Source organism: Heterocephalus glaber, unplaced genomic scaffold, assembly GCF_053883595.1.
Source record: "Heterocephalus glaber isolate CG9 unplaced genomic scaffold, H.glaber_assembly_v1.0 deba00001479, whole genome shotgun sequence".
Taxonomy (NCBI): Eukaryota; Metazoa; Chordata; class Mammalia; order Rodentia; family Bathyergidae; genus Heterocephalus; species Heterocephalus glaber.
The window spans coordinates 9,915,372-9,940,422 of record NW_028258316.1 but is presented as its reverse complement, the minus strand read 5'-3'; the positions used below and the strand labels follow the sequence as shown (position 1 = coordinate 9,940,422).

Genomic DNA, 25,051 nt, shown 5'->3' with positions numbered 1-25,051 from the left:
ATTAGAGACATTTTAGCTAAATGGATACACATTAAGGCCATACTCTTAAGTGAAATAAATAGGACACACATGTGTAAATACCAAATAGTTTCTCTGGTGTGAGAAACTAAAAATGTAAATAAGGATTAAAATGAATAATTGATAGTGTGAAATAGGAAAAAAAGGTCCAAAGGTGTAGGGGAAGTGGGAAGGGTAGGGAAAAGGAAAGAAGAGAAAGGAAGAGAAACCACCAACAGAGCTAAGAAACAACCTACAATGTGGAAAAAAAATTTTAGCAGCTGTACCTCAGACAAAGGACTATTTTTGAGAATATATTAAGAACTGAAATAAATCAGACCCCTCAAATTTAAAGATCGAATTCAGAAATGGGCATCTGAAATGAACAGACATTTCTCAGACAAAGAAGTAAAAGCAGCAAATAGGCATATGAAAAAATGTTCAACATCACTGGTCATTCAAGAGATGCAGATGAAAACAACACTGAGATTCCACCTCACCCCACAAAGAATGGCTGCTACCATGAAATCAACCAATAACAAATGTTGGCCCAGGGGGTGTGGGGAGAAAGGAACCCTTCTCCATTGTTGGTGGGAGTGCAGAGTGGTGCAACCACTGTGGAAATCAGTATGGAGATACCTCAAAGAACTAGGACTACAGGTCCCATTTGACCCAGCTATTCCCCTGCTGGGTATCTTCCCCAAAGAATTAAAAGAATCACACCACAGTGATATATGTGCATCCATGTTAAGAGCAGCACAGTTTGTAGCAGCTAAAGCTTGGAAACAGCCCAAGTGCCCATCAACTGGAACCTGGATAAAGAAGATGTGGTTTTTTAATGAAATGGAGTATTACTCAGCCATAAAGAATGAGAAACTAGAGACATTTATGGCTAAATGGATGCATATTGAGGCCATACTCTTAAATGAAATAAATAGAACACACATGTGTAAATACCAAATAGTTTTTCTAGTGTGAGAAACTGAAAGTGTAAATAAGGATTAAAACGATTAAAATGAATAACTGATAATTTGAAATAGGAAGAAAATGTCCAAAGGGGTAGAGGACGTGGGAGGGGAAGGGGAAAGGAAAGAAGGGAAAGCAAAAATTATGAGAAAAGGAAAAAATGGAAACAAAGTCTTTGCAAATAGGGAAGGGTGGAGGAGTGGAAGGGAGGTCAGGGGAATGGGGAAAAAATAAGAACCAAGATACATCATTGGGTACAAGTTCCCAATGATAAATGTAAATGTATTGTATAAGTAAAATGTACCAATAAAACAATTTAAGGGGAAAAAAGATATCAACCAATAACAAGTGCTGGAGGGGCTGTGGGGAGAAGGGAATCCTCCACTGCTGGTGGGAGTGTAGACTGGTGCAAGCACTGTGGAAATCAGTGTGGAGGTTTCTCAGAAAACTAAAACTAGGGGTTCCATTTGACCCAGCTATACCTCTTCTTGGTATCTTCCCAAAAGAATTAAAAGCATCCTACCACAGAAATATATGCACACCCATGTTTATAGCAGCACAGTTTGTAATAGCTAAATCTTGGAAACAGCCCAAATGCCCATCAACTGACGAGTGGATAAAGATGTGGGGTTTTTGTTGTTTTACAATGGAGTACTATTCTACTATAAAGAAGGATGAGCTTCAGACATCTACAGCTAAATGGACGGACGGTGAGACCATACTCTTAAGTGAAATGAATTGGACACACATGTTTAAGTACCACATTGTTTCTCTGGTGTGAGAAACTGAATATGGAAATAAGGACTGATGTATAATGGATGTTGGGAAATGGCAATAAAGTGTTCAAATGGGAAGGGGAACAAGGAGAAGGGAGGGAACTTGAGTGGGGAGATGGGTAAAATAAAATTTATTAAATAGCCAGGTATTTAGCTCAGTGGCACCGCACCTGCCTCGCAAGCACAAGGTCCTAAATTTGATCCCTGGTGCCTGGCCCCCGACACCCACAAAAAAAGAAGAAAAGATAGCACAAGAAAAATATACAGACTCCAGCATGAGATGCAACAGTTCAAATCCAGGTCCTACCACTTACTGTGTGACTTTTTTTTTTTTTTTGAGACAGGGTCTTGCTCTGTAGTTCAGGTTATCTTTGAGCTCACTCTGTAGCCCAGGCTGGCCTCGAGCTGATTTCAGCCTCCTGAGTGCTGGGATTACAGATGTGCGCCTCCAGTCCCGACTCTGTGTGACTTTCAGCAAGTGATTTATTTACCTTTCTGTGTTTTTTTTGTCATCTCCAATATGGAGACAATAGGCCCCACATTATAGAAAAATAAGAATACCTCATACAGGCCGGAGATTTAGCTCAGTGGCACCACGCCTGCCTTGTATGCGCAAGGTCATGAGTTCAATCCCCAGTACAAAAAAAAGCCCCCAAAAACCTCATATGTTTGTATGAACTCTAATAGTTAGTATATAAAAATGAGTTAAAATAATTGTCTAGCACAGGGTAAATGTATGTGGGTGTTAATTCTGCATATTGGGTGGGCAGGAAAGATCTCCCTGAAGCGATAATATTTAAGACTTTGGGGGACAAAAGGAGATGGATATTATACTCAGAGTCTCTTGGAGAAAAATTCTAAATGAGGAAAAGAGGCTGTTGTTATTTGAGTTTTTCTTTTTTTATGGTCAACTTTGGAAAGCTGGCACTTAACTTTTCATCTCTGAACCTCGGCTACAGGAGGAAATTCTACCTTAGAAGATCCCTCCTGCAGATGCTCCTCACTGAGTGAAGCTCTCACCCTCCCATCCACTGTGGGGAGAAAGCAGGAAGGAAAGCAGCCCTCGGAGTGTGGAGCAGCTCTTGGGTAAGTGACAGACACGTTGGATGGCTTGGTAGACTGCGCAGAGCTTGATGACAGGAAGGTGTTCTTTGTCTTCCATGGATCAGGAGATCTGGGCTCCAGCTCTGGCCGTCCGTGTTGGTAAGTCACTGTAACTTCTCCAGGCTTTGACTCCCATTTTCCAATGTTCCTTCCAGGATTCTTAAATGTTATTTCTAATCTAAAAGCATAGACCCCACAGTGAGCACTGGTTGCTATTTTTGGCCTACAGACCTCTTTCAACCTGTCTTATAAACCTGCCTCTCCCACATAGGACCTTGAGGTAGACCTGGCCAAAAGACACAGGGGGCATCAGGACATTCTGCCCTCTGAGCAGAAATCACCTTCTAGATGCACACAGACCCAACTTGGCCTTGATTTTCTTTTGTGAAGGAGAGCAGAACGAGGAGATGTCCCTAAACTCCCATTTGGCAGATGTTCAATGGGATTTTCCCATTAATATGGGATTCGGGAAGGCTCCAGGTGTTGGAAATAGAATCCTTTAGCATTGAGGAGAGCTGTGGCCCTCAAATTCCATTTTGTCCATAAATTTTGGTTATGCTTTCAAGTAGCTAAAAAATTCACCAAGTAAGCCTTTCACTTGTATTAGCAAATCGTCTCGACAGCTCTCTCTGAACTATAGGTGATTACTATCCCCATTTAATACATGAGGAAACTAGAGTGCAGAGAGGGTAATAAACATGCCAAATGTCAGAGTTTGATGATTTGTGCTGGAGCCTGGAATTTTTTCTGTTTCTTTCCAGTATTGGGCATTGAACCCAGGGTCTTCATGTTGAGGTACTTCTCCAGCACCCCTCCCCCCCTTTTTTATTCTGAGACCTGGTCTCACTAAGTTGTCCAGGCTGGGCTCAAACTTGTAGTCCTCTTGCCTCAGCCTCTTCCAAAGTGCTGAACCCTGGGCTGGGTGTGGTGGCCCACACCTATAATCTTAGCACTTGGGAGGCTGAGGCAGGAGGATCACCATAAGTTCAAGCCCAGCCTGAACTGCATAGTGAGAACCTGTCTCAAAAAAACAAAACAAAAAGTGCTGGTCCCTGGATTTGAACCCAAGTACATCTGACCTCTTCCCACTAACTACCCATAGCGCTGTACTCCCAGGGCTCCTGGAGTTTCTAGCCTCAGCTATTTCCTCTAGTTCAGAGAGTACAGTTCTCAGAATCAGACATAGAGGAGCCACCTCTACACATTTCGAGGAGTCACAGGGAACCTAGGGTTAGCAAGCAGATTAGCTGGGGATCTAGCTCAGTGATTCTGCCACCTGCTTCGAAAGTGCAAGGACCCGAGTTCAATCCCCCATACCAAAAAACAAAAAAAGAAAAAAGGAAGCAGATCAAAAACAATACCAGATGGACAGGCCCCGAGACAGTAGTTTACTTAAAGCCAGCTAGGTACAGCCTAACCCTTTACAGAAGACCAGCTCTGTGCCAACTCTGACCCCCTGGAGCACTTTATATACATTACCTGGTGTAGTCCCACAACTGTGATAAATCTTTTTAGCTCCATATTACAGACCAGGACACTGAGGCCCAACAAAAGGAGCTTTCTCAAGTACAGATAATTTCATTGGCTGACTTTTTTTTTTTTTTTTTTTTTTGAGACAGGATCTGGCTATGAGGTTCAGGCTGGTCTTGAACTCACTTTGTAGCCCAGGCTGGCCTTAAACTTACCTCCATCCTCCTGCCTCAGCCTCCCCAACTGCTGGGATTACAGATGTGTACCACCACACAAGAGGACCTTGTGAGTTCGAGGCCAGCCCGTGGTACAAAGCTAGACCTTGTCTCAAAAATAAAACAAAACAAAAAAACCAAGCCACTCGGTGTGGTGGTGCACATCTGTCATCCCAGCACACTGGAGGCTGAGGCAGGAGGATTGCCGAGAGTGAGGCCAGTCTGGACTACATAGTGAGTTCAAGGCCAGCCTGAACTACACAGCGAGACTCTGTCACACACACACACACACACACACACACACACACACACACACACACAACCAACAACAACAAACTACCTCTGTAACTAAAACTGCAGTCGCTAGCTTTTATAGGGCAGACAGCTGCCCAAGGAACTTGGGTCACCCACGTGGACGCCCAGCCCCAGGCATTTCCCTGTGAGTTGCTTCCAAGTAGCCCGGGCTTATTTACTCGGCAGTGCCCAGGGAAGGCTCAGCAGGTTCCCCGAGATACAGGGGATGCAGAGCGTCAAGGCTTTGGGGCTGGGCGGACGCAGGGAGAAGCCCTGCGGTTGGCCCCGACCGGTTTCCGGGACGGGGGAGGGGCGATGTCTATGCCCCGCCCCTGTGGGTGGAACCAGGCCGGGGACTGGCCTAAACTGTCGCAGGTAACGTGGTCCTGGGCTGGGGGTGTCGGACCCAGGTCGAAGGGCGAACGCGGGAAGGGTCCGCTGCATCCTTAGGGGACTGAGCCTGAGCCAGGTGGAAAGGGCTGCGTCCTTGATCTCCGGTCCGGCCGCATTGCCCGAAAGCGAGCAGCCATTGCTCTCCTGACCCGGTCTGCTGTCCCCAAAAGCTGCCACTGGAGGATGGGACTCCCGGAGAACCGGAGTGGGGGAGGAAAGGAGGGGAGGGGGGCTGCGCGAGGTTCCGACCCACAGGAAGCCCACCCTGCTGCGCTCTGGCCTCTGGGGACAGCAGTCAGTGACCTAGGATGCAGGTGGACTTTCTCCTTTCTTCTGTCCCTCAATCCATTATGTTTCTGTATTCACTCATTCATCACTTCTACTATATGCTGGGGCCATTGGTAGATTATCAGAATGAATGGGACAGGCCCAGCACTCTAGGAATTTAGTATAGTGGAATTTAGTCTTGAATATAATCTAGAGATTTAAAAATAGATAATGACATTCAGAGTGATTCTTGCAGTGCTGGTGACTTAATAGATACCAGCAGAGCCCTGAAGCAGAAGGAAGTAGCTTGGGGCAATGGAAGTGTAAAGCAGAAAATCATTGCAGAAGGGACTTTTGGACTGGGCATTGGAGCTTGACTAGGAGGTTGTATGTTCATAAAAAAGGAAGGAACGTATCAGGTAGGGAAGGAGGTTACAGGCTTTGAAAGTGCCTACCATATTAGGAGAAAAGGAAAAGCCCAATATTACAAGAGATGAGGAGCTGAACTATTAGAAAAAAAGATTAAGCCCAGAAGGCCTGGCCTTCTATGCCATAGGGAAGCCAAGATTTATCCTAGAATTAAGTATTTCTCAGCCTCTTAGAGTGTTTTCTCTTTGATAAACATAAACATCTTATCACCTTTGAAAACTTTATATATGTCCCTTCCCCATGAGAATCTCAGAAAACTGTAGCCAAAAAACTTACATAGTTATGTTAAGGGCCAGGGATGTAGTCTACAGGTAGAATGCTCACCTAATATATGTGAAACTGTGGGTTCAACCTCCAGTACCAAAAAGAGAGAAAAAAAAAAAAAGAAAGGAAAGAAAAAATTCCTGTGAAAAGGTTGATGGCACACACCAGCAATCCCAGTTTCTCAGGAGGCTGAGGCAGGAGAATGGCAAGTTCCAGCCCAATTTGGGCAACTTAAGCAAAACTGTCTCAAAATATAAAAAGAGCTGGGGGGGCTAGGTATGGTGTTGCACTGCTATAATCCCAGCACACAGGAGGCTGAGGCAGGAGGATCACCACTAGTTGAAGGCCTGCCTGGACTACATAATGAGTTCAAGGCCAGCCTGAACTACATAGCAAGATCCTGTCTCAAAAGGGTTTGGGGGGGGTGATGCTTATGCAGATTAATCGGGCCTTAGATATTGGAACATTCAACAGGAAAGTTTTTAAAGGAGTAAGGGTCTTTGTCCTGATTTTGTTTTAGGGAGAAAATAATCACAAATGTCTAAAAAGTGCCTTTTTTTCTTGTGCATAGGACACCATGAAGCAACTGCCCATCTTGGAGCCTGGAGACAAGCCCAGGAAAGCAACATGGTCTGTAAGGAGTGACTCACACACAAACATGAGTTTTGTTTCATTTATAAGTAGTTTGCTAACATTTGATCGTCAACAAGAAAGGATAGAGAGAAAACTGTCATAGTTTTTAGTAATTAGACTCAAACCGTCAGAGATGGTCTTCAAGGGGAAGAGAGGGGGCAATAATTATCATAGAGCAGATGTTAATTTTATTAAATTCATTTACCAAGAAGAGGAAGGCACTGACCATCTGGCATCCTCAGTTCCAACTCCGTGTCTTCCCTGAGGTGTGAGTCATTTTTGGGATTTTTAGGGAATTGAATTTGGATTAAACTGGTGCCAGTGTCTCTTGGCTGTTTGCTCAATCAGCCCTTCATTCCTCAAAAAAACTCTGGCCTGGGGTGGGGGGCAGCTGCTGTGTAGGCTTTGGGGGGCCAAAGGTAAATAGTCTCTGGGTATCGAGGGTGCAGACAAAGCAGGGGATGGTGATGAAGTGTGATCCCAGCTGATGCAGGGCTCATGGGTGGCCGCGGAGAGGGATAGCATTCCCCGGAACCTTGAAGTACAGCTTCCACTCTGATTTCCCTGTGTCCATCCTGCTTAATTCCCAGCACACATTGGACCATGGTGTTGCCTAGTTTTTCGTATGATTGATTGTTTGTTTGTTTGTTTGTTTTTTGGTACCAGGGATTGAACTCGGGACCTTGCACTTGCAAGGCAGGTGGCTAAACCACTGAGCTAAATCCCCGGCCCTGATTGATTGTTTTTTGAGACAGGGTCTCACAATGTAGTTCAGGCTGGCCTCGAATGCTCAGTGATCTTTCTGCCTCAGCCTTGAACTCCTAGCAATACTTCCTGCTTTGCAGGTACACCTTGACTCCCCCTGGAGACAGCCCTTGTGCTCGAGTTGGCCACAGCTGCTCATATTTACCTCCTATTGGTGACACTGGGAGAGGGAAGATCTTCATTGTTGGGGGAGCAAATCCAAACCAAAGCTTCTCGGATGTGCACACCATGGATCTAGGTAAGACCAATAGCTGTGGAGCACCGCTGGCTCTGTTCTGTAGCCATGAGCAGAGCATCCCTAAGAACACAAGCTCAGACCACATGGTACAGTGTTCCTTTAAAAAACGGGCATCTCTGACAGGTCCCTAAGATCTCAGCTGAGCTCTGGTACACATCTGGAAAACAAATACTTCCTTGTTTTGGAGAAAAGAACTTATATGGAGCCCTTGCTATCCAGCCATTCATTTATCAGATGCTTCTCTAGTAGACATCAGTGACTCCTGTCTGTCCTTCCATCCATGAATCCAATCAGTCATCAAGTCCTAGATACCGCCTTGTCTTCAGCCATGTCTTCTCACTTCCGCTACGACCACTGCTGTAGCCCAACACACTGTTATGTCTGAGTTAGCTGTTGGACTCACCTCCTTGCGAGACTTCCTGCTTCCAGCTTTACCCTCTGTACAATGCATTTTTTCATACCTGGCCAGAGATTATTGTCTTAAATACAAATCCAGCTACATCACCTACCCTGTTCAAGGCTTTTTCCAACCTTATCTGAGTCTGCCCAACCCACATTTGCTGCACTGAATGTCTTGCAGTTCCTTGGTTACATCCTGAACTCTGGCCTCCATACCATTGCACATGCAGTGCTCTTTGTTTGGAAGCCCCTTCCCATTTTGTCATCTGGCACAGATCCCAGGTCAAATGTCAGAAAGCTTTCCCTGACACCTTTGGGCTAGTTTAGACATTGTCCTCATATATGTGTCCATGGTATCATGTACTCTTCGGCCATTTCCCTCTTCTCAGCTCTTAGCATGTGATTGTTTCTTGTCTGTCTTTCCCACAAGAATATAAGCTGCTTGAAAACAGGGAATTTGGAGGCCAGGGGTTTAGCTCGGTGGTTTCGCTGCCTGCTAAGCTAAGTGCAGGGACCCAAGTTCGATCCCCGGTACCAAAAGAAACCCAGGGAATTTGGTTATTTTGTTCATTGCATCCCCAGCCACTACCAGACAGAGCACCTTGCACAGATCGGGTGCTTTATTTCAATGAATAAATGAATTAACAACCTTATAAATGAGTTACTATTAGGTTCACATAACATGTCTGTTGCTGTTGCAATCTTTTTTTTTGGTACCGGGGATCGAACTTGGGTCATTGTGCTTGCGCAGCAGGCAGTGAAACCACTGAGCTAAATACCCAGCCCAGCTGTTGGTATCTTAAGTTGTCTACAAACCAGGGCTGCAGGCTTCTACATTTTAAAATTTACAATCTGAGCCCGGTGTGGTGGCACATACCTGTGATCCCAGCACTCGGGAGGCTGCAAGTTCGAGGCCAGCCCAGGCTACATAGTGAGTTCAAGCCCAGCCTAAACTATAGAGTGAATCCTTGTCTCAAAAAAAAAAAAATTTACAATCTGAGGATGTAGCTCAGTGGTAGAATTTTTGCCTAGCATGCATGAGGCCCTGGTTTCAGTCCTTGGCACAGCAGGAGAAAAAGGTTTGGCTTCTTGTGAATTTTCCCCCTCCATTCTTTTCTTGGAGATTAATCTAGGGCCTTTTGCATGCTAGGCAAGTGCTCTACCACTGAGCTAGTACCCCACTTGGTGTTGTGGTAACTTTTTTTTTTTGTGGCACTGGGGATCAAACTCAGGACCTTGCACTTGTGAGGCAGGCAAGGTGCCACTGAGCTAAATCCCCGGCCCCCTATTGTGGTAACTTTAAAGGTCTGACATCAGTAAGCTTGCCTGACTGCTTGGCAGTAATTATTTGGAGCTGAGCTGCCACCTATTGATGGAGCTTTTATTCTCCAACTTGCCGTAGTCCTTGCTATTCCTGTCTAGTCATTGGAATTTCTACACCCTGCACTAGGAGATTAAAGGTAAGTGATTTCCAGCACAGTGCTTCCCTAGCCTGTGCAAGGTCCCGCTTCTAATCCCCAGCACTGGGTGGACAAAAAGGCACAAATCTTTCCCAAGCCTCTAGGAGCTCACTGACTAGTTCAGTTACGTGTGTGTTTGTTTTAGAGATCTGGACAAATGCAGGCCTTGTGCATGATGAGGCATGTGCTTTACCCTGAGGTATATCCCCAGCCCACAGTTACAATTTTTTTTGCCAACTATTACTATCTTTGTGACTCTGGCTAAACCACTTACACTATCTGGACCTGAGTATCCTATAAAGCGACTGGTTCATTTAGCAGTCGTAATGATCCAACACGGTAATGCCTATGAACATCTTATATAAGTAGTTTGCTAACTAAAATAACTAATAGATTAGGCATTATTATTCAGTGAACTCATTTTAGCTAGAGATCATTTAGTTGCAGGTAACAGAAACCCATTTAAACCAGAAAAAAAATATGGATAGGTAGGTAGATAGATACCAGGGGTGTTTGTAGAATCCAAGAGCTAGAAATACAGCCCAGCCTCATGAGAGAGTGGATCTGATTGGCCCATTGGGTCAGTGGCTACCTCCCACCCAGGCAGCTCATGATACAAAGTTAAGGTATGGTATGCACATGTTGTATGGGCTCTACCCTTGCAGTTAGGAGGGAAAGCAGGAAGAGTTTCCATGGAAGAGAGTTTATAGACTAAGGAGACAGCCCCCAAAGTGTCTACTGTCAAACTTTCTGGAAGTTGACCACATTTCTTTTAAGTTACTCAGTGGTTGTTCATTTATGCCTTTATTTTATTGATTTTTGAGACAGGGTCACACTATGTAGCTCTGGCTGGCCTTCAACTTATAGCAATCCTCTTGCCTTAGTCTCCTGAGTGCTGAAATTACAGGCACATGCTACCAACCTGGCTCTTATTTATGCTTTTGGTCCTCTTCTCCTCACTGCCTTCCCTAAGTTTGTCAGCCGAGGAAAGCAGTTGGCAGCCCCAATCTAGGAACTGGGCGAAATGTTTTCTAGGAACACACCGATGGGACTTGGCCACCCAGGAGGGCCTCTTGCCTCGCTATGAACATGCCAGCTTTGTTCCCTCCTGCACACCTGGCAGCATCTGGGTATTTGGAGGAGCTGACCAGTCAGGAAACCGAAATTGTCTACAAGTCCTGAATTCAGGTAAGTACCCAAAGGTTATTTTATTTTCATTATTCATACATAAATCCAATTACAGTACCAGTACATTTGGATTATACTAATTAATCCATTTAACTTTGCTAACCTCATAAAAGATAAGAATTTATCAACTCCATAAATGCCAAAGCTGGTAGGGGCTTTGGAGAAGTTACACTAAAGGCATCTCAGATCTAGGGAGGTGTGGAGAGGGACGTGACTTTCCTAAAGTCTCCAGGAAATTAGTGACTGAGCCAGCCTAAGACCTAAGTGTGCAGACCACTGGTTCTCCTGCAGGGCTGGTTATACCCCTGTGGCATTAGTCCATATCTGAAATCAGTGTTGATCATCATAGCTGGTGTCTTACACCTGGCATCTAGTGGGTAGAAGCTAGAGATGGTGCTGTGTACCCTGTAATGTCAGGAGAACACCGACAATGATGAGTTATCTGCTATAAAATATCAGTACAGCCAAAGTTAAGAAACTCTGCCGAGGCCGGGGATTTAGCTCAGTGGTTTTGCCGCCTGCTGTGCAAGCCCAAGGACCCAAGTTCAATCCCTGGTACAAAAAAAAAAAAAGAAACTCTGCAGTGGGCCGGGGATTTAGCTCAGTGGTTTCACTGCCTGCCTCAAAAGCACAAGGTCCTGAGTTTGATCCCTGGTACCAAAAAACCCCCACAAAAATCCATAGAAGAAACTCTGCCGCACATCCTCTCTGTATGTTTCTTTTTTTCTCCCTATTAGTATATTCTTTTTTTTTTTTGGTACTGGGGATCAAGCTGGGGACCTTGAGCTTACGAGGCAGGCACCAGAACCACTGAGCTAAATCCCCGCCCATTAGTATATTCTTTTGAGCTAAAGTGCTAGTCTAGTTCTATAGAGGAAGCAGTTTGGGAATATCACTCCTGAGAGGAGGTTGGTGAATTACCTGAGGGAGGTAACTTTATCTTTTTGTCATTTATAAAAGTTTTGGTTTTGAAAGAACACACCTATAATCTCAGGAGGCTGAGGCAGGAGGAGTTTGAGGCCAGCCTGGGCTACATAGTGAGTTAAAGGCCAGTTTGAACTACATAGTGAGACCCTGTTTCAAAAAAATAAAAAACTAAATAATGAAATAAAATTTTTGGTTTGTTTTCTCTTTATAAATATTTACATTCATCCAGCCATGGTGGCACATGCCTCTGATCCCTAAGGCAGGAGATCACATCTTTGAACCCAACCTGGGCAACTTAGAGACTTAGCAAGACCTTGTCTCAAAATAAAAGACAAAAAAGGGAGTAGGGTTGTAGCTCAGTGGGTAAGCCCTGGGTTCAATCCCTAGTACCATCAAAACAGAGAAACAAAATTACATTCATTGTGAAATACTTGAAAAATATAAATAAGTGGTCAAAGGTCACAAGTAATACAGTCACATTAAGGCTATTAGTAACATTTGTATGTATAGTGGTCCTCTCATATCTTTGGTTTTACTTTTTTTGTTTGTTTGTTTGTTTGTTTGTTTTTGGTACCAGGGATCCAACTTGGGTCCTTGCGCTTGCGCAGCAGGCAGCGAAACCACTGAGCTAAATCCCCGGCCCTGGTTTTACTTTTTTATGACTTTAGTTACCTATAATCAGCAAAAGTCTGAAAATATTAAATGGAAAATTCCATGTTTTCTAACATATGAAAGGGCTTGGGTTCAATCCCCAGCACAGAAAAAAGAAAAAAAAAAGAGAAAATTCAAGAAATAAAAATCGACAATTCTTTTATTATAGTACATTGCTGTAGTTCTATTTTGTTATTGTTGTTGATTTCCTACTGTGCCTAATTTATAAATTAAACTTTATAACATGTATGTATGTATGTATGGGAAAAAACTGGGTTTTTTTTTGGTACCGGGGATCGAACTCAGGACCTTGCGCTTTCGAGGCAGGCAGCGGGACCTCTGAGCTAAATCCCCAGCCTCAGGAAAAAACATTTTTATATGTATATCTGTAGACAGATATGACCTGTAGTCAAAAAATATGATGAATTCGATCCCTGGTACCAAAAAACAAAACAAAACAAAACAAAAAATATGATGAATATTTAATTTCTTTTAAATTTATTGCTAGAAAAGACACATTGCCATCAGTCCCACTGAAAACACTCCTTTCATTTTGAACACACTCATTCTATCATTCTTGACATTTTCTGAAGCAGTTCTGGAAGTCCTCTTTCATGAGTGTGTTTAATTGCACTGTTCTGGCTCCCTCAATAGCCTGAATCAATTAAAAATGTTTACTTTTCATTTACTTTTCAAGTCATTTTGACTTGTGAAAGAGTCAGAAGTCACAGTGCCAGATCCAGTGAGTAAGGTGGATGAGGACGCACTACTGTGCGTGCGTGTGTGTGTGTGTGTGTGTGTGTGTGTGTGTAATTTGATTTTCTTTTTTTATTTGTTTTTTATTTTTTGAGACAGGGTCTCTCTATGTAGTCCAGGCTGGCCTTAAACTCCCTAAATCGTCCAGGCGGCCTTCAAACTCTGAGCAATCCTCCTCCCTCAGCCTCCTAAGTGCTGGGATTACAGGAGTGTACTACCATAACTGGCCACAATTTTTTTTTTTTAGTACCAGAGATCGAATTTCAGACCTTGCCCTTGCAAGGCAGGCGGCAGAAACACTGAGCTAAATCCTCTGCCCTGGCCACAATTTTTTAAGAGTCCGCCTTTTTGTTGGGTGGTATGTGGCAGCACTATTCACTTTTTTTTTTTTTTTGGTGGGATTTTTTTTTGAGACTGTGTAATTCAGACTGGCCTTGAACTCATTATGTAGCCCAAGCTGACCTTGGACTTGAAGCACTCCTCCTGCCTCAGCCTCTTGAGTGCTGGGATTACAGGCATGCACCACCACACCTGGCTCATTTACCTACTAACACCTTAAAGAACACTGACAAGTGGGCCTGAGGATTTAGTTCAGTGGCACCATGCCTGCCTCACAAGCACAAGGTCCTGAGTTTGATCCCCGGGACAGGAAAAAAAAAAGACTTAAACAAGTGCTTCAAAAAGTGACAAAAATGATGGAATAAGTGCATGTGAAGTGACAAGGATATTTCTCACTTGATATTTTCAGAGGGATTAATGATAACATGTCATTTAATTTAAACACTCATCATATATATATATATATATATATTTTTTTTTTTTTTTTTGGGGGGGGGTACCAGGGATCGAACTTGGGTCCTTGCGCTTTTGAGGCAGGCACCGGAACCACTGAGCTAAATCCCTGGCCCTAAACACTCATCATATATTTTGATAACTATACATACATGCGCACGCGCATGTACACACACACACACACACACACGAGTATAGGCATCCACTGGCAGTCTTAGAACCATCACCTACAGATAAGGGGCAACTACTCTACTTACTTTCTGTTCTTTTTGTGCAGGGGGAGTGTTTCTGAGGTGCTGGGTATCAAACTTGGGACCTTTGCACAGAGCTACATCTTCGTCCCTTTTTAGTCTATTTTACAATAGGGTCTCACTGAGTCACTAAATTTCACAAGGTGGGCTTGAACTGGGGATCCTCCTGTCTCTCAGAGTGCTGGGATCACAGATGAGCACCACCATGCCTGGCTTTTGTACCTTTTTCCTTTTAATTTCATAATTACTGCATAAATGATTTCCTACTATCAGTGTTTCATTAATATTTTAATGGCTGCATAATGATTACCATAACTCCCCCCATTTTTGAATATTTAGGGTTGTTTTCAGCTATTCACCACTATAAATAACAAAGTAGTGAGGATCTTTGTTCAGGAGTCATTGATTGTATTTCAAATTATCTTCTTAGGATTTGTGACCAGAAATAAAAAGACTAGGTAAAAATGCTGAACTCTTTTTTTAAAAAAAATCTTTCCGGTGCTAGGGATCAACCCAAAGGCCTGTGCATGCTAAACACACACTGTACCATTAGGCTACACTCAACCCTGCAAATCTTTTTCAAGTTTTCAGTTTTTTGTGGGTGTGTGTGTGTGTGTGTGTGTGTGTGTGTGTGTGTGTGTGTTTTGTTTTGTTTTTCTGAGACTAGGTCTTTCTGTGCAGCCCAAGCGGGCCTGAAACTCGAGGCAATCCTCCTTCCTCAGCCTCCCAAGTGCTGGGATTACAGGCATGTGCCACCATGCCCAGCCCTTTTCAGGTTTTTGATACATATTACCAAGTTGCTCTCCAGAAAGATTTTTCTGCTTTATCCTCTCTCCAGCTGTGTTTAATATTTTTTTTGTCTGTGTGTGTGGTACTGGGGATCGAACTCGGGTCCTTGCGCTTGCGCAGCAGGTGGCGAAAGCACTGAGCTAAATCCCCAGCTCTGTCTTTAATACTTTTTGTTTCATTCTAGAACAGCTTTGAATTTATCAGTGGTAGACACTGCTAATTTGTTGTCAAATAGCTTCTATCTTGTTTAAATACACAATTTTTGTTCATCACTGGTGCTGTGGATATTTTTTACATGTAGATCAACTCTTGCCCAGTATATTTGCAAGACAGTTTGTTAGACTTGGGACTGAATTTTTTTTTTTTTTGGCAGTTGCGGAGATCAAAGCCAGAGGCACTATACTGCTGTGCTAGGTCCCCAGCCTGTTTTTTTAAAAAAATTTCCTATATTTCTTTTTTAAAAACAAGATCTCAGTGTGAAGTTCAGGCTGGCCTTGAACTCACTGTGTAACCCAGGCTAGCCTAATTTATGGCGATCCTCCTGCCTCAGTTTCCTAAATGCTGAGATCATAGGTGTGCGCCACCATGCCCAGCTCCTTTTTTTCTTTTTTCTTTTTTTTTTTTTTTTTGATACCGGGTACAAACTCAGGACCTTGCATTTTTGAGGCAGGTGCCGGAACCACTGAGCTAAATCCCCCACCCCCCTTTTTTTCTTTAAGACAGGATCTTGCTAAGTTGCCAAGGCTGGCCTTCAACTTGTGATCCTCTTCCTGCCTCAGCCTCCCGAGTAACTGGGATTACAAGCATGTACCACTGTACCCTTTGGGACTCAATTTCCTTATGTGTCTAGTATTGAAATTTCTTCATAGCATTTAAATAGTGTCTTCTTATACATTCATTTGATTTGGTTGTTTGGGTGTTCTTCCTGTCCTCCCTCTCTGACATGTCAGTGCTTTGAAGGCCAGGGCTTGCTCACTGTTGATTTCCTGGGGTTCAAAGTGCAGACTGAAACTGTAGACTCAGCAGAAGGCTTAGTCCATTCAGAAGGCAGTTTGCTTGGAACAGTAGTGGTAGAGAATGCTTCGGAAGGAAGGAAGGGACGGAGCGAGGGAAAGGAAGAAAGGAAGGAGAAGGGAAAGGGAAGAGGAAAAGGAGAGGGAGGAAAGGGGGAAAAGAAAGGAGGGAGAGAGAGGAAGGGAGAGATGGGCCGCTCAAGGTCCATCTTTGCTATGTACTATCCATGACCTTGAGCAAGTGATTTAACCTCTCTGCCTCCCTTTTATTTTTTCTCTTTTTCTGTCACATTGCGATAGTAATAGTTCATCCTTTGTTAATTTGGCAAGAATTTAAGTTAATTTAAGATCTGGCACATAGTTAATACCAAATATTTTTTAGCTGTGGCTCAACTTTTTCTGTTGAGATGGGGTCTCACTAAGCTGCCCAGGCTGGCCTTGAGCTTCTGAGTAGCTGGGATTAAGGCCTGTGCCTCCTCGTTTGGCAGTCCTGCCCTTTCTGATTCTCAGTAATTGTACCCATTGAAATAAAATACTACAAAACTTCTGGCAAAGGAGTAGGTTTTCTAACCATATCCTTTTTCTCTCCTGGAAAGCGTGATTTGACACCATGCCCAAGAAATATGACAAATACAATTGAATTGTTTTTGTTACCAAAGCAAGTCCCTGTGATGGCTTAGGATTCCTTTGTGGTTATTTGTGCTTTATTGCTGTTTGATGTGTGTGCCTTCTAATTCTCCCTAAGATCCAAAAGCTGTTCCAGATCTGTAGCTACAGAGATCATTATATTTTGCTTTGGATAAAGGTTGAGATTTGTTCATTCTCCAGGTTCTTGTTTGAGCTCCACACATACTGCAGCACTTTATATACTGAATGCACCTATTTTTTGTAGGATTTATGTTTTATTCTCAAGTCAGAAGAGTAGAAAATATAAGGATCTCAGTATTATTGAAATAGAATTTAAATCTCAATCCAGCCATTTCCCAGCCCTCCTGCCTTAAAAAGAGGGACTTTCTCTGCTTCAGTTCCCTTCTCTGTGAAAGGAGGAATGTATTGGTAATATTTACCATTTAGTATGTAATGGAGACCATTATTATTGCTACTGAAACTGTAATTGTGTATTTCAAAGGCTATCTTTTCTGGGAAATCTGGCACCTTTGGTCTCTAGTAGGAATGAACTTTAGCAGATGTTGGGCTCCCCTGAATGAGCACAGGGCAGGATAGTCAGCAAAGTGGAAGAGGTTACAGGGAGGATATTAACATCCTTCTTAGATGTACTTATGGCTTTTCAATCTTGGGGATTTTGATATGTCTGGAAAATTCCTAAGAACCATCCTAACTCCTCCATGATGTTGAGTATGGGCTCCCTGCCTATAACTGTGTTGTCTGTCTCGGGGGTCCAGGTAAGAAAGTGACCCTGCCACATCCCACCAAGGTCAACGTTAGGTGCTAGGGTGGACCTCAGTGCTGGATTGCTTGCCTAGCATGCTCAAGGCCCCGGGTTCAATTCTCCAGCACTGCAGGGGGCAAAAAAAACCCTCAAAGCCAGTGGCCCTTCAGCCTTGGTATTTTAGGTACCAACCTTCTCTCTGAAACAGAAACCAAGATGTGGGCCATGCCAGAAGTGACCAGCCCTCCGCCATCCCCAAGAACGTTCCACACATCAGCAGCAGCCATTGGAAACCAGCTCTTCGTCTTCGGGGGTGGAGAGAGAGGTGCTCAGCCTGTGCAGGATGAGAAGCTGCATGTGTTTGATGCAAGTATGGACTGACGGGCACTGTGGGGCTGCTGCTTAGCTGCTGAGGGACATCATGGCCCACAGCTTACCCGATGTAGGAAGCAGAGGTTTGGAAATGAAACAATGGCTGGGTGTGGTGGTGCCTGCCTGTAATCCCAGCAGTCCAGAGGCTGGGGCAAGAGGACCTCTGTGACTTCGAGGCCAGCCTGGGCCACATAGTTGAGACCCTGCCTCAAAAAAGGAATGAATGAATGAAAGAAAGAAAATGAAACCATGGCTGAGTATCTCAGTTCTAAACTTCTCTGATATATTCCTTAGCTGCGTTATTCTTCCTGTAGCAACATTTTCATTTAAAGGGCCAGGATTTAGCTCAGTGGTGCTGCGACTACCTGGCAAGCACAAGGTCCTGAGTTCAATCCCCAGTACTGAAAAAAAAATTTAAATAGTATAGTTTGGAAAGTAAGAGCAGGGCCAGGGATTTAGCTCAGTGGTGCAACCGCCTGCCTCGCAAGAGCAAGGTCTTGAGTTTGATCCCCAGTACCAAAAAAAAAAAAAAAGAAAGAAAGTACAAGCAGTAAAAGTTTCCCCTTTTATCTTTCCTTTCTACCCCCCAGACAGAGGTAAACACTACTGTTAGTTCCTAAAGTCTTTTTCCAGACTCTCCTATGCATTTATTTGTTTGTTTGGGGTTTTTTTGGTATTAAATGAAATAATGTGATACAGTGCCCAGCACAGAGAAAGAACCTAACAATTACTGTACTATTACTATTTCTTTATTTAATTATGTCTCATGGATATCTTTCTAAGTTACTCTTAGTTTCCCCACAAAGCATATTCTGCTGTGGGTACCCATTTTTTAGTCCTTTTCCTCCTTACTGATTGGCTTTTTGCTGACATTGTTAAAGTGAAAATTTTGGGCCAGGGATTTAGCTCAGTGGTTCCACTGCGTGCCTCACAAGCAGAAGGATCTGAGTTCAATCCTCGGTACCAAAAAATAAATAAATAAATAAAGTGAAAATTTGTATATATTAAACTGGTAAGAACAGATATTACACTTGATCTTAGCCAAAAGGCCAAGAAGCAATGAAAATTTGTATATATTAATCTTTGTACATATTAAGAACATTTATATGGAATAGATGCTGAGAAGTATAATTTCTGGTTCAAAATGCTATCAACAGTTAAAATTGTGAGATCTCTCAAATAAATTAATTAAATAAAAGAGAGATGTCTTGCCAGACATGGTCACACACACCTGTAATTCCAGCATTCCACAGGCAGAGGCAGGAGGATCACCTCAGGTTCAAGGCCAGGCTGAGCTACAGAGTGAATTCAAGGCCAGCCTGAAATACAAACCGAGACCCTGTCTCCAAAAAAAGAGGGAGATCTCTTACCATATTGTTGTCCAAGGAGCATTTAGTTGAGATTTATTTCTGTTACCTAGGGGAAATTTATGAATAACATTTTACTAATACTATGTGACAAAAATATTTTTTATGTGTGCTATAGTAAAGATGAAGCGTCTTTTGAGAAAATGGAATATGCTAAGTGAAATTTCAAACTTCCAAAGTAAAGTTGAGAGAATTAAGACACACCATAGCATGATTTTGCTCTTCCAAAAAGCATGGGCTTTGGCTGGGGATGTAGCTAAGTGGTGCTGCGCCTGCCTGGCAAATGCAAGGTCCTGAGTTCGATCCCTGGTACCACAAAAAGAATGGGCTTTAAAAATTTTAAATAACATGGGCTTTGGATAAATGAAACTACATAGAAGAAAATACATGTGTAGGTATATATGCAAATTATAACTAATATAATATTATTGCCCCCAAATTACTATTTACCTCTTAATGCATTTAGTAGCCTTTTTATTAAACAGCAGAGGTAATTCTATATGTAATATTTATATCTCTTTTTTGTTTTGCTTTGTTTTGAGACAGGATCTTCCTATATAATTCAGGCTGGCCTCAAACTTTGGGCCTCAGCTTCCCAAGTGCTAGCAGTATTTGTATTTTGTAAATTTCACTGAAACATTTACCCCATGCATTCCAAAGTCCTTACCAACATTTTTAAAAAGAGCAACATAGAAAAAAAAGAGCAACATAGTATTCCATTGTGGCTATACCAGTAACTCAACCATTCACTTGTTGATACACTATTTCTACTTTTTTTTTTTTTTTGATACCAGGGATTGAACTCTGGTACTTGTGCTTGTGCAGCAGGCAGCGATACACTATTTCTATATCTTCTCTATTTTAAACAATTCTAGAATGAACATATTTGGACAAAATCCTTTTGAGATTTTTTTTTTGGTACTGGGGATCGAACTCAGGACCTTGCACTTTCGAGGCAGGCAGCAGAACCACTGAGCTAAATCCCTGGCCTCTTTTTGAGATTATTTTAAATTGTATTCCTTGGACCACTGGGCGCTTCTTGAATAACCAGAAAGTATACCATACGTGGTGATTTAAAGATAAATCATTAGGCAAACTGTTGTGTTACATAGCTTTTATAGTACTTCTTCAATACTTTTCTGATAGGTTGAAAGGATTAATCAATTTTCCAAAATTTTATATATATATATATATATATATATATATATATATATACAGCTTTGAAGATACAGAGTGCCTGCAGTAGAACACATCTACTTGTTATCTTGTTAAGAGATAACGATCATATGCCTAACTCTCATGTTGAGTAGTTTCTCTAGTCCCAGACTTTGCGTACATTATCTCATTTAATGCACACTTGAACCCTGAGAGGTGGCTATTGTCAGGCATTGTCTCTATCCCCATTTTATTTTATTTTATTTATTTATTTATTTTTGGTACTGGGGATTGAACTCAGGTCCTTGCGCTTGGGAGGCAGGCAGCAGAACCACTGACCTATATCCCTGGCCTTCTATCCCCATTTTGTAGCTATAGAAACTGGAGCTTAGAGAAGTAAATGCCAAAAGGATACATAGTTATCCAGTGACTGGTTAACCTGGTTTTTTAACTCCAGATGCTGTCTTGTAACAGCTGTGCTGTACTGCCATATCAGGAGGCCCTGCTACTTTTATTTCAAAGCAATCTGTTTTTTCCCCAACTTTTTCATGAAATTAGTTGAAGAGATTGTCTTGAAAAGAAAAGACTCTGGTCTGGACAGTTAGTTCAGTGAAGAACAAATGGTTCTCATGTGTGAAGCCCTAGGTTCAGTCTCCAGCACCCAAGAAAACAAACAAGTCCTATCATAGAAAGAGCAGACTTGGCTGGATGTGGTAGCACACACCTGTAACCCCAGCACTGTGGGAGGCTGAAGCAGGAGGATCTCAAATTCAAGCCCAGACTGGGCATCTTAGAGACTTCGCAAGACCATGTCTTAAAATAAAACAGGACTGAGGATTTAACTCAGAACAGAGATCCTAGGTTCAGTCCCTAGTACTAAAGAAATAAAAGCAGAGTCATTTATCTTAACTTTGCAGCAGTTCCAGGTTGAAGCTTAGAGGAGAGCTTTTTAAATTCAAAGCAAAGGATGGCTCCCTAATGCCCAAGAGAAGGGGTCAAGGTGTTAAGTAGTGAACTTTCCGAGCTAGGCATGTTGGTACAAGTTTGTACTCCCAGCACTGTGGAAGGCCGAGGCAGGAAGGTGGCAAGTTCACTCCCAGCCTGGGCAATTTAGTGACTTAGGGAGACCTTGTCTCAAAAATAAATAAAAGGGGTCCAGGGATTTAGCTCAGTGGCACCACGCCTGCCTCACAAGCGCAAGGTCTTGAGTTTGATCCCGATACTGAAAAATAAATAAATAAATAAATAAATAAATAAATAAATTTTTAAAAGGGGCTGGGGAGGTAGCTCAATTCAAAGTTCCTGGATTTAATACCTAGTACTGCCAAAAAAAAAAAAAAAAAAAAAAAAAAAGCAAATTAGAAACACACACAAAAGAAAACTCTAGTGGGCTCTCCAGCCCCAGAAAGGTCCAAGCAGAGGCTGTAGAGGGAGAGCTGGGAGGGAGAGACTCCAGAGTCTCTGCAGTGATAAAGAGGCATGGATGTGTTACTCTTGTTCTTGCTTTCTAGCTTTGCTAGTTGATGCCAGTAAATTTGCTTTTCTAGACACACGGACCTGGTCACAGCCGGAGACACTTGGAAGTCCTCCATCTTCCCGGCATGGCCATGTGATGGTGGCAGCAGGGACGAAGCTCTTTATCCATGGAGGCCTGGCAGGGGACAGGTTCTTTGATGATCTCCACTGCATTGACATAAGTAAGTAGGTGGAGGGCATGGGGGTTCCTTACAAGTTTTAAAGATGTGCGCTGAAAGAATACAGCCTTGCTCTTCTGTACAGTATGAGTAACTTGACCAGCCAGCAGAATCTTTGTTAGAGTCTGTCAATTGTGGCCTGAATAATAATAATAATAATGATAATAATGATAACAATAAAAGCAATTATTCCTGAGAGCATAGTATTTGCTTGGCCATTTATTATCTTGAACCCTTCCAGCAACACATTGTGCTTTGCATTCCCCAACTGAATTTCCTTCAGGCTTTGGCCCATTACCCATGCAGGACCTGGGTAACATTTTGGCTCTGTCTGAAGGTGGTTGACAAGAATTGCATGCTTCTCAGAATAAACGATTGAACGCTCTTGGAGGAGAGAGTTGGAACATGAGAATTGTTTCCAGTGTCTGGAGAGCCTGCCCTCACTCCTCCAGGCTGTGCACTCCATCCATGCAGGGTCTTCACCACCCCTTTTGTGAGCCAGTGTGTGGCCAGCTGTCACCCACAGCGTGAGTGACAAGTGAGTATCCGTGCAGGGGTGCATGGATGATGAAATGAACATGCTCTGCATTGATCTGTACCACAAGAACAGTGGAACAATGGACAGAAGCACTGCAGTTCTGTGCAGAGTGTTTGACTGCTTTCCCAGGTGCTGGGTGCTCTGAAGCCAGGGAACGTTGCCTGGGATTCCTGCACCAACGAGTTTGACCAGCAGGGTGATTCTCCCTAGCTCCTCTGAAATGCTGGGCCTGGCCTGCATTGGCAGATGAAAACCATCTTTACAGAAGCATTCCTCGTAGGCAGGCAGTTGGGGTTTTCAGCTTATTTTAATTGTATTCCTTTATTATTGTTGAACCCAGGAATTGCTGAGCTGCATCCTCAACCCTATGTATTTATTTAGACAAGGTTTCACTAAGTTGCCCAAGCTGGGCTCAAACTTGTGATCTTCCTGCCTCAGCCTTCCAAATAGCTGGGATTGCAGGTTTGCACACTACACCTGGAGATATTAATTTTTTTTTTTTTTTTGGTACTGGAGATCAAACTTGGGATCTTTCGCCTTAGAGGCAGACAGCAGAATCACTGAGCTAAATCCCCAGCCCTGAGATACTTATTTTTAAGAAGAGCTGGGTGAGGGCTGGGGATTTAGCTCAGTGGTTCTGCTACCTGCTTTGCAAGTGCAAGGTCCCGAGTTCAATCCCCGGTACCAAAAAAAAAAATTGCAAGTTACCTCAAATAAGTTTTGGTTTTGTTGTAGTTTCAGTGCTGGGATGGAACCCAGAGGCACTGTACCCGCTGAGGTACATCCAACCCTTTTTTTTTCCAGCCCTTTTTTATTTCAAGACAGAGTGTTGCTAAATTGGCCAGGCTGGGCTTGAACTTGTTTTGCTTTGAGACAGGGTCTTGCTATGTAGTTCAGGCTGGCCTTGAACCCACTGTGTAGCCCAGGCTCGCCTCAGACTCTCGGTGATCCTCCTGCCTCAGCCTGCTGAGTGCTAGGATTATAGACGTGTGTTACAATGTGTGGCAAATTTGGTTTGTTATTATTTTGGGGGGGTTTTGAAACAGGGTCTTGCTATACAGACCAGGCTGGCCTCAGACTCATTGCAATCCTCCTGCCTCACCCTCCCAAGTGCTGGGATTACAGGCATGCACCACCATGCCTAGCTTCCAACTAATTCTTACTCACAATAAACCTTGCTCTGTGACCTCTCAAACCTCCTAGTGAATGACTCTCAGTGCTTGTAGTAGGAAGTACTGCAAACTGTAGTGGGTAAGTTTGAAAGCATATTTTAGCATGTTATGTCAAAACTCTTTCTCTCCATAGGTGACATGAGGTGGCAGAAGCTCAGTCCCACGGGTGCTGTTCCAGCAGGCTGTGCTGCTCACTCAGCCGTGGCTGTGGGCAAACACATGTATATCTTCGGAGGGATGACTCCCACTGGAGCACTGGACACCATGTACCGGTATCACGTAGGTGAGCAGGTGTCACTCCTGGTCTTTAAACGTATCTTTTGAAGAGTGGCAGTGCCTTGGTTTTTCAATTTGTCTAAATCCAAAAGAATGAAAACTAAACTGTAGTAACTCATTAAGGCAGTAACACTGTCAGTGGGTTTTTTTCCCTTTTATTTCCTGTTTGTTGTGCTCAGCTGATTTAGTAAATCACAAAGCATTTCTGGAAATTTCTTAACCCAAGCTTTTCTGTTTCTGTTGTTTTTTCCCTAACAGAAAAACAGCATTGGACCTTACTTAAATTTGACACTTTCCTACCTCCTGGACGATTGGACCATTCCATGTGTGTCATTCCATGGCCAGTGACATCTACTGCTGAGAAAGAAGACTCAGAATCTGTCACTCAGAACTGTGATGCAAAGGGAGATTCTGTTAGCAAAGTGACCCAGAGGGGTGACTTAAATGAGGAATGTCACACTGACATGTTGCTCTGTTTTGTGTTTGGTGGGATGAATACAGAAGGGGAGATCTACGATGATTGTATTGTGACTGTAGTTGACTAATAAAAGTCACACTTGATATTTTCATGTAAGTGAAACCTTAACTGTCTCATCTCCATATTTTTTGCACAAGGTATCTGCTTTGTTCTTAGCTGCTTTGTAAGTGAAGAAATGAACAGGATAACCCAGTGCAAATCCTTCCATAAAACCTAGGTAAAGGTAACATAAAGCTGGGGGCCTGGGGCAGGAGTTCAAGCCCAACAGGGCCCCATCTCAAGAAGGGCTGGGGATATAGTTCAGTGTGAAGGCCCTGGGTTCAATCCCCAGTATGGAAGGTGTATGTTTGGGGGGTGGGGACACAGCATAAGCTGTTAACATGAGTGGACATTTACCAGTTGGTCTTGATCTGACCCTCACAGAGGTTCACAGTACACAGTAGTGAGCTTTTGACAACAGGGATATGAGGAACTCTTACTCTTCCTACCCTACTGCCCCCCAGGGCACAAAGCAGTTTTAACATTTGATGGAGTTTGGCCTGCAGACCTGTATTACATACCCTGTCTACTCC

The 25,051-nt window shown here is 43.2% G+C and overlaps 1 protein-coding gene and 1 pseudogene across 3 annotated transcripts in view; one reads left to right on the top strand and one right to left on the bottom strand.

The window, feature by feature from the left end:
• Rabepk (Rab9 effector protein with kelch motifs) overlaps positions 1-24,587 on the top strand; it is a 28,075-nt gene extending 3,488 nt beyond the window's left edge. Inside the window, exons 2-9 of one of the 3 annotated variants that reach the window (XM_021262074.2) lie at positions 2,699-2,825; positions 6,747-6,805; positions 7,654-7,811; positions 10,706-10,858; positions 17,636-17,797; positions 21,869-22,018; positions 23,859-24,008; positions 24,260-24,587. In XM_021262074.2, coding sequence (XP_021117733.1) covers positions 6,753-6,805; positions 7,654-7,811; positions 10,706-10,858; positions 17,636-17,797; positions 21,869-22,018; positions 23,859-24,008; positions 24,260-24,546 — 1,113 coding nt within the window. In that variant the 5' untranslated portion in view covers positions 2,699-2,825; positions 6,747-6,752 and the 3' untranslated portion in view covers positions 24,547-24,587. Of the gene's footprint in view, positions 1-2,698; positions 2,826-5,078; positions 5,198-6,746; positions 6,806-7,653; positions 7,812-10,705; positions 10,859-17,635; positions 17,798-21,868; positions 22,019-23,858; positions 24,009-24,259 lie in introns of those variants that run through there. The other 2 variants (XM_013073570.3, XM_021262076.2) reach the window with 2 other exon arrangements.
• LOC147826080 (U2 spliceosomal RNA) lies at positions 18,697-18,860 on the bottom strand (annotated as a pseudogene).
• Positions 24,588-25,051: the final 464 nt, after the last annotated feature.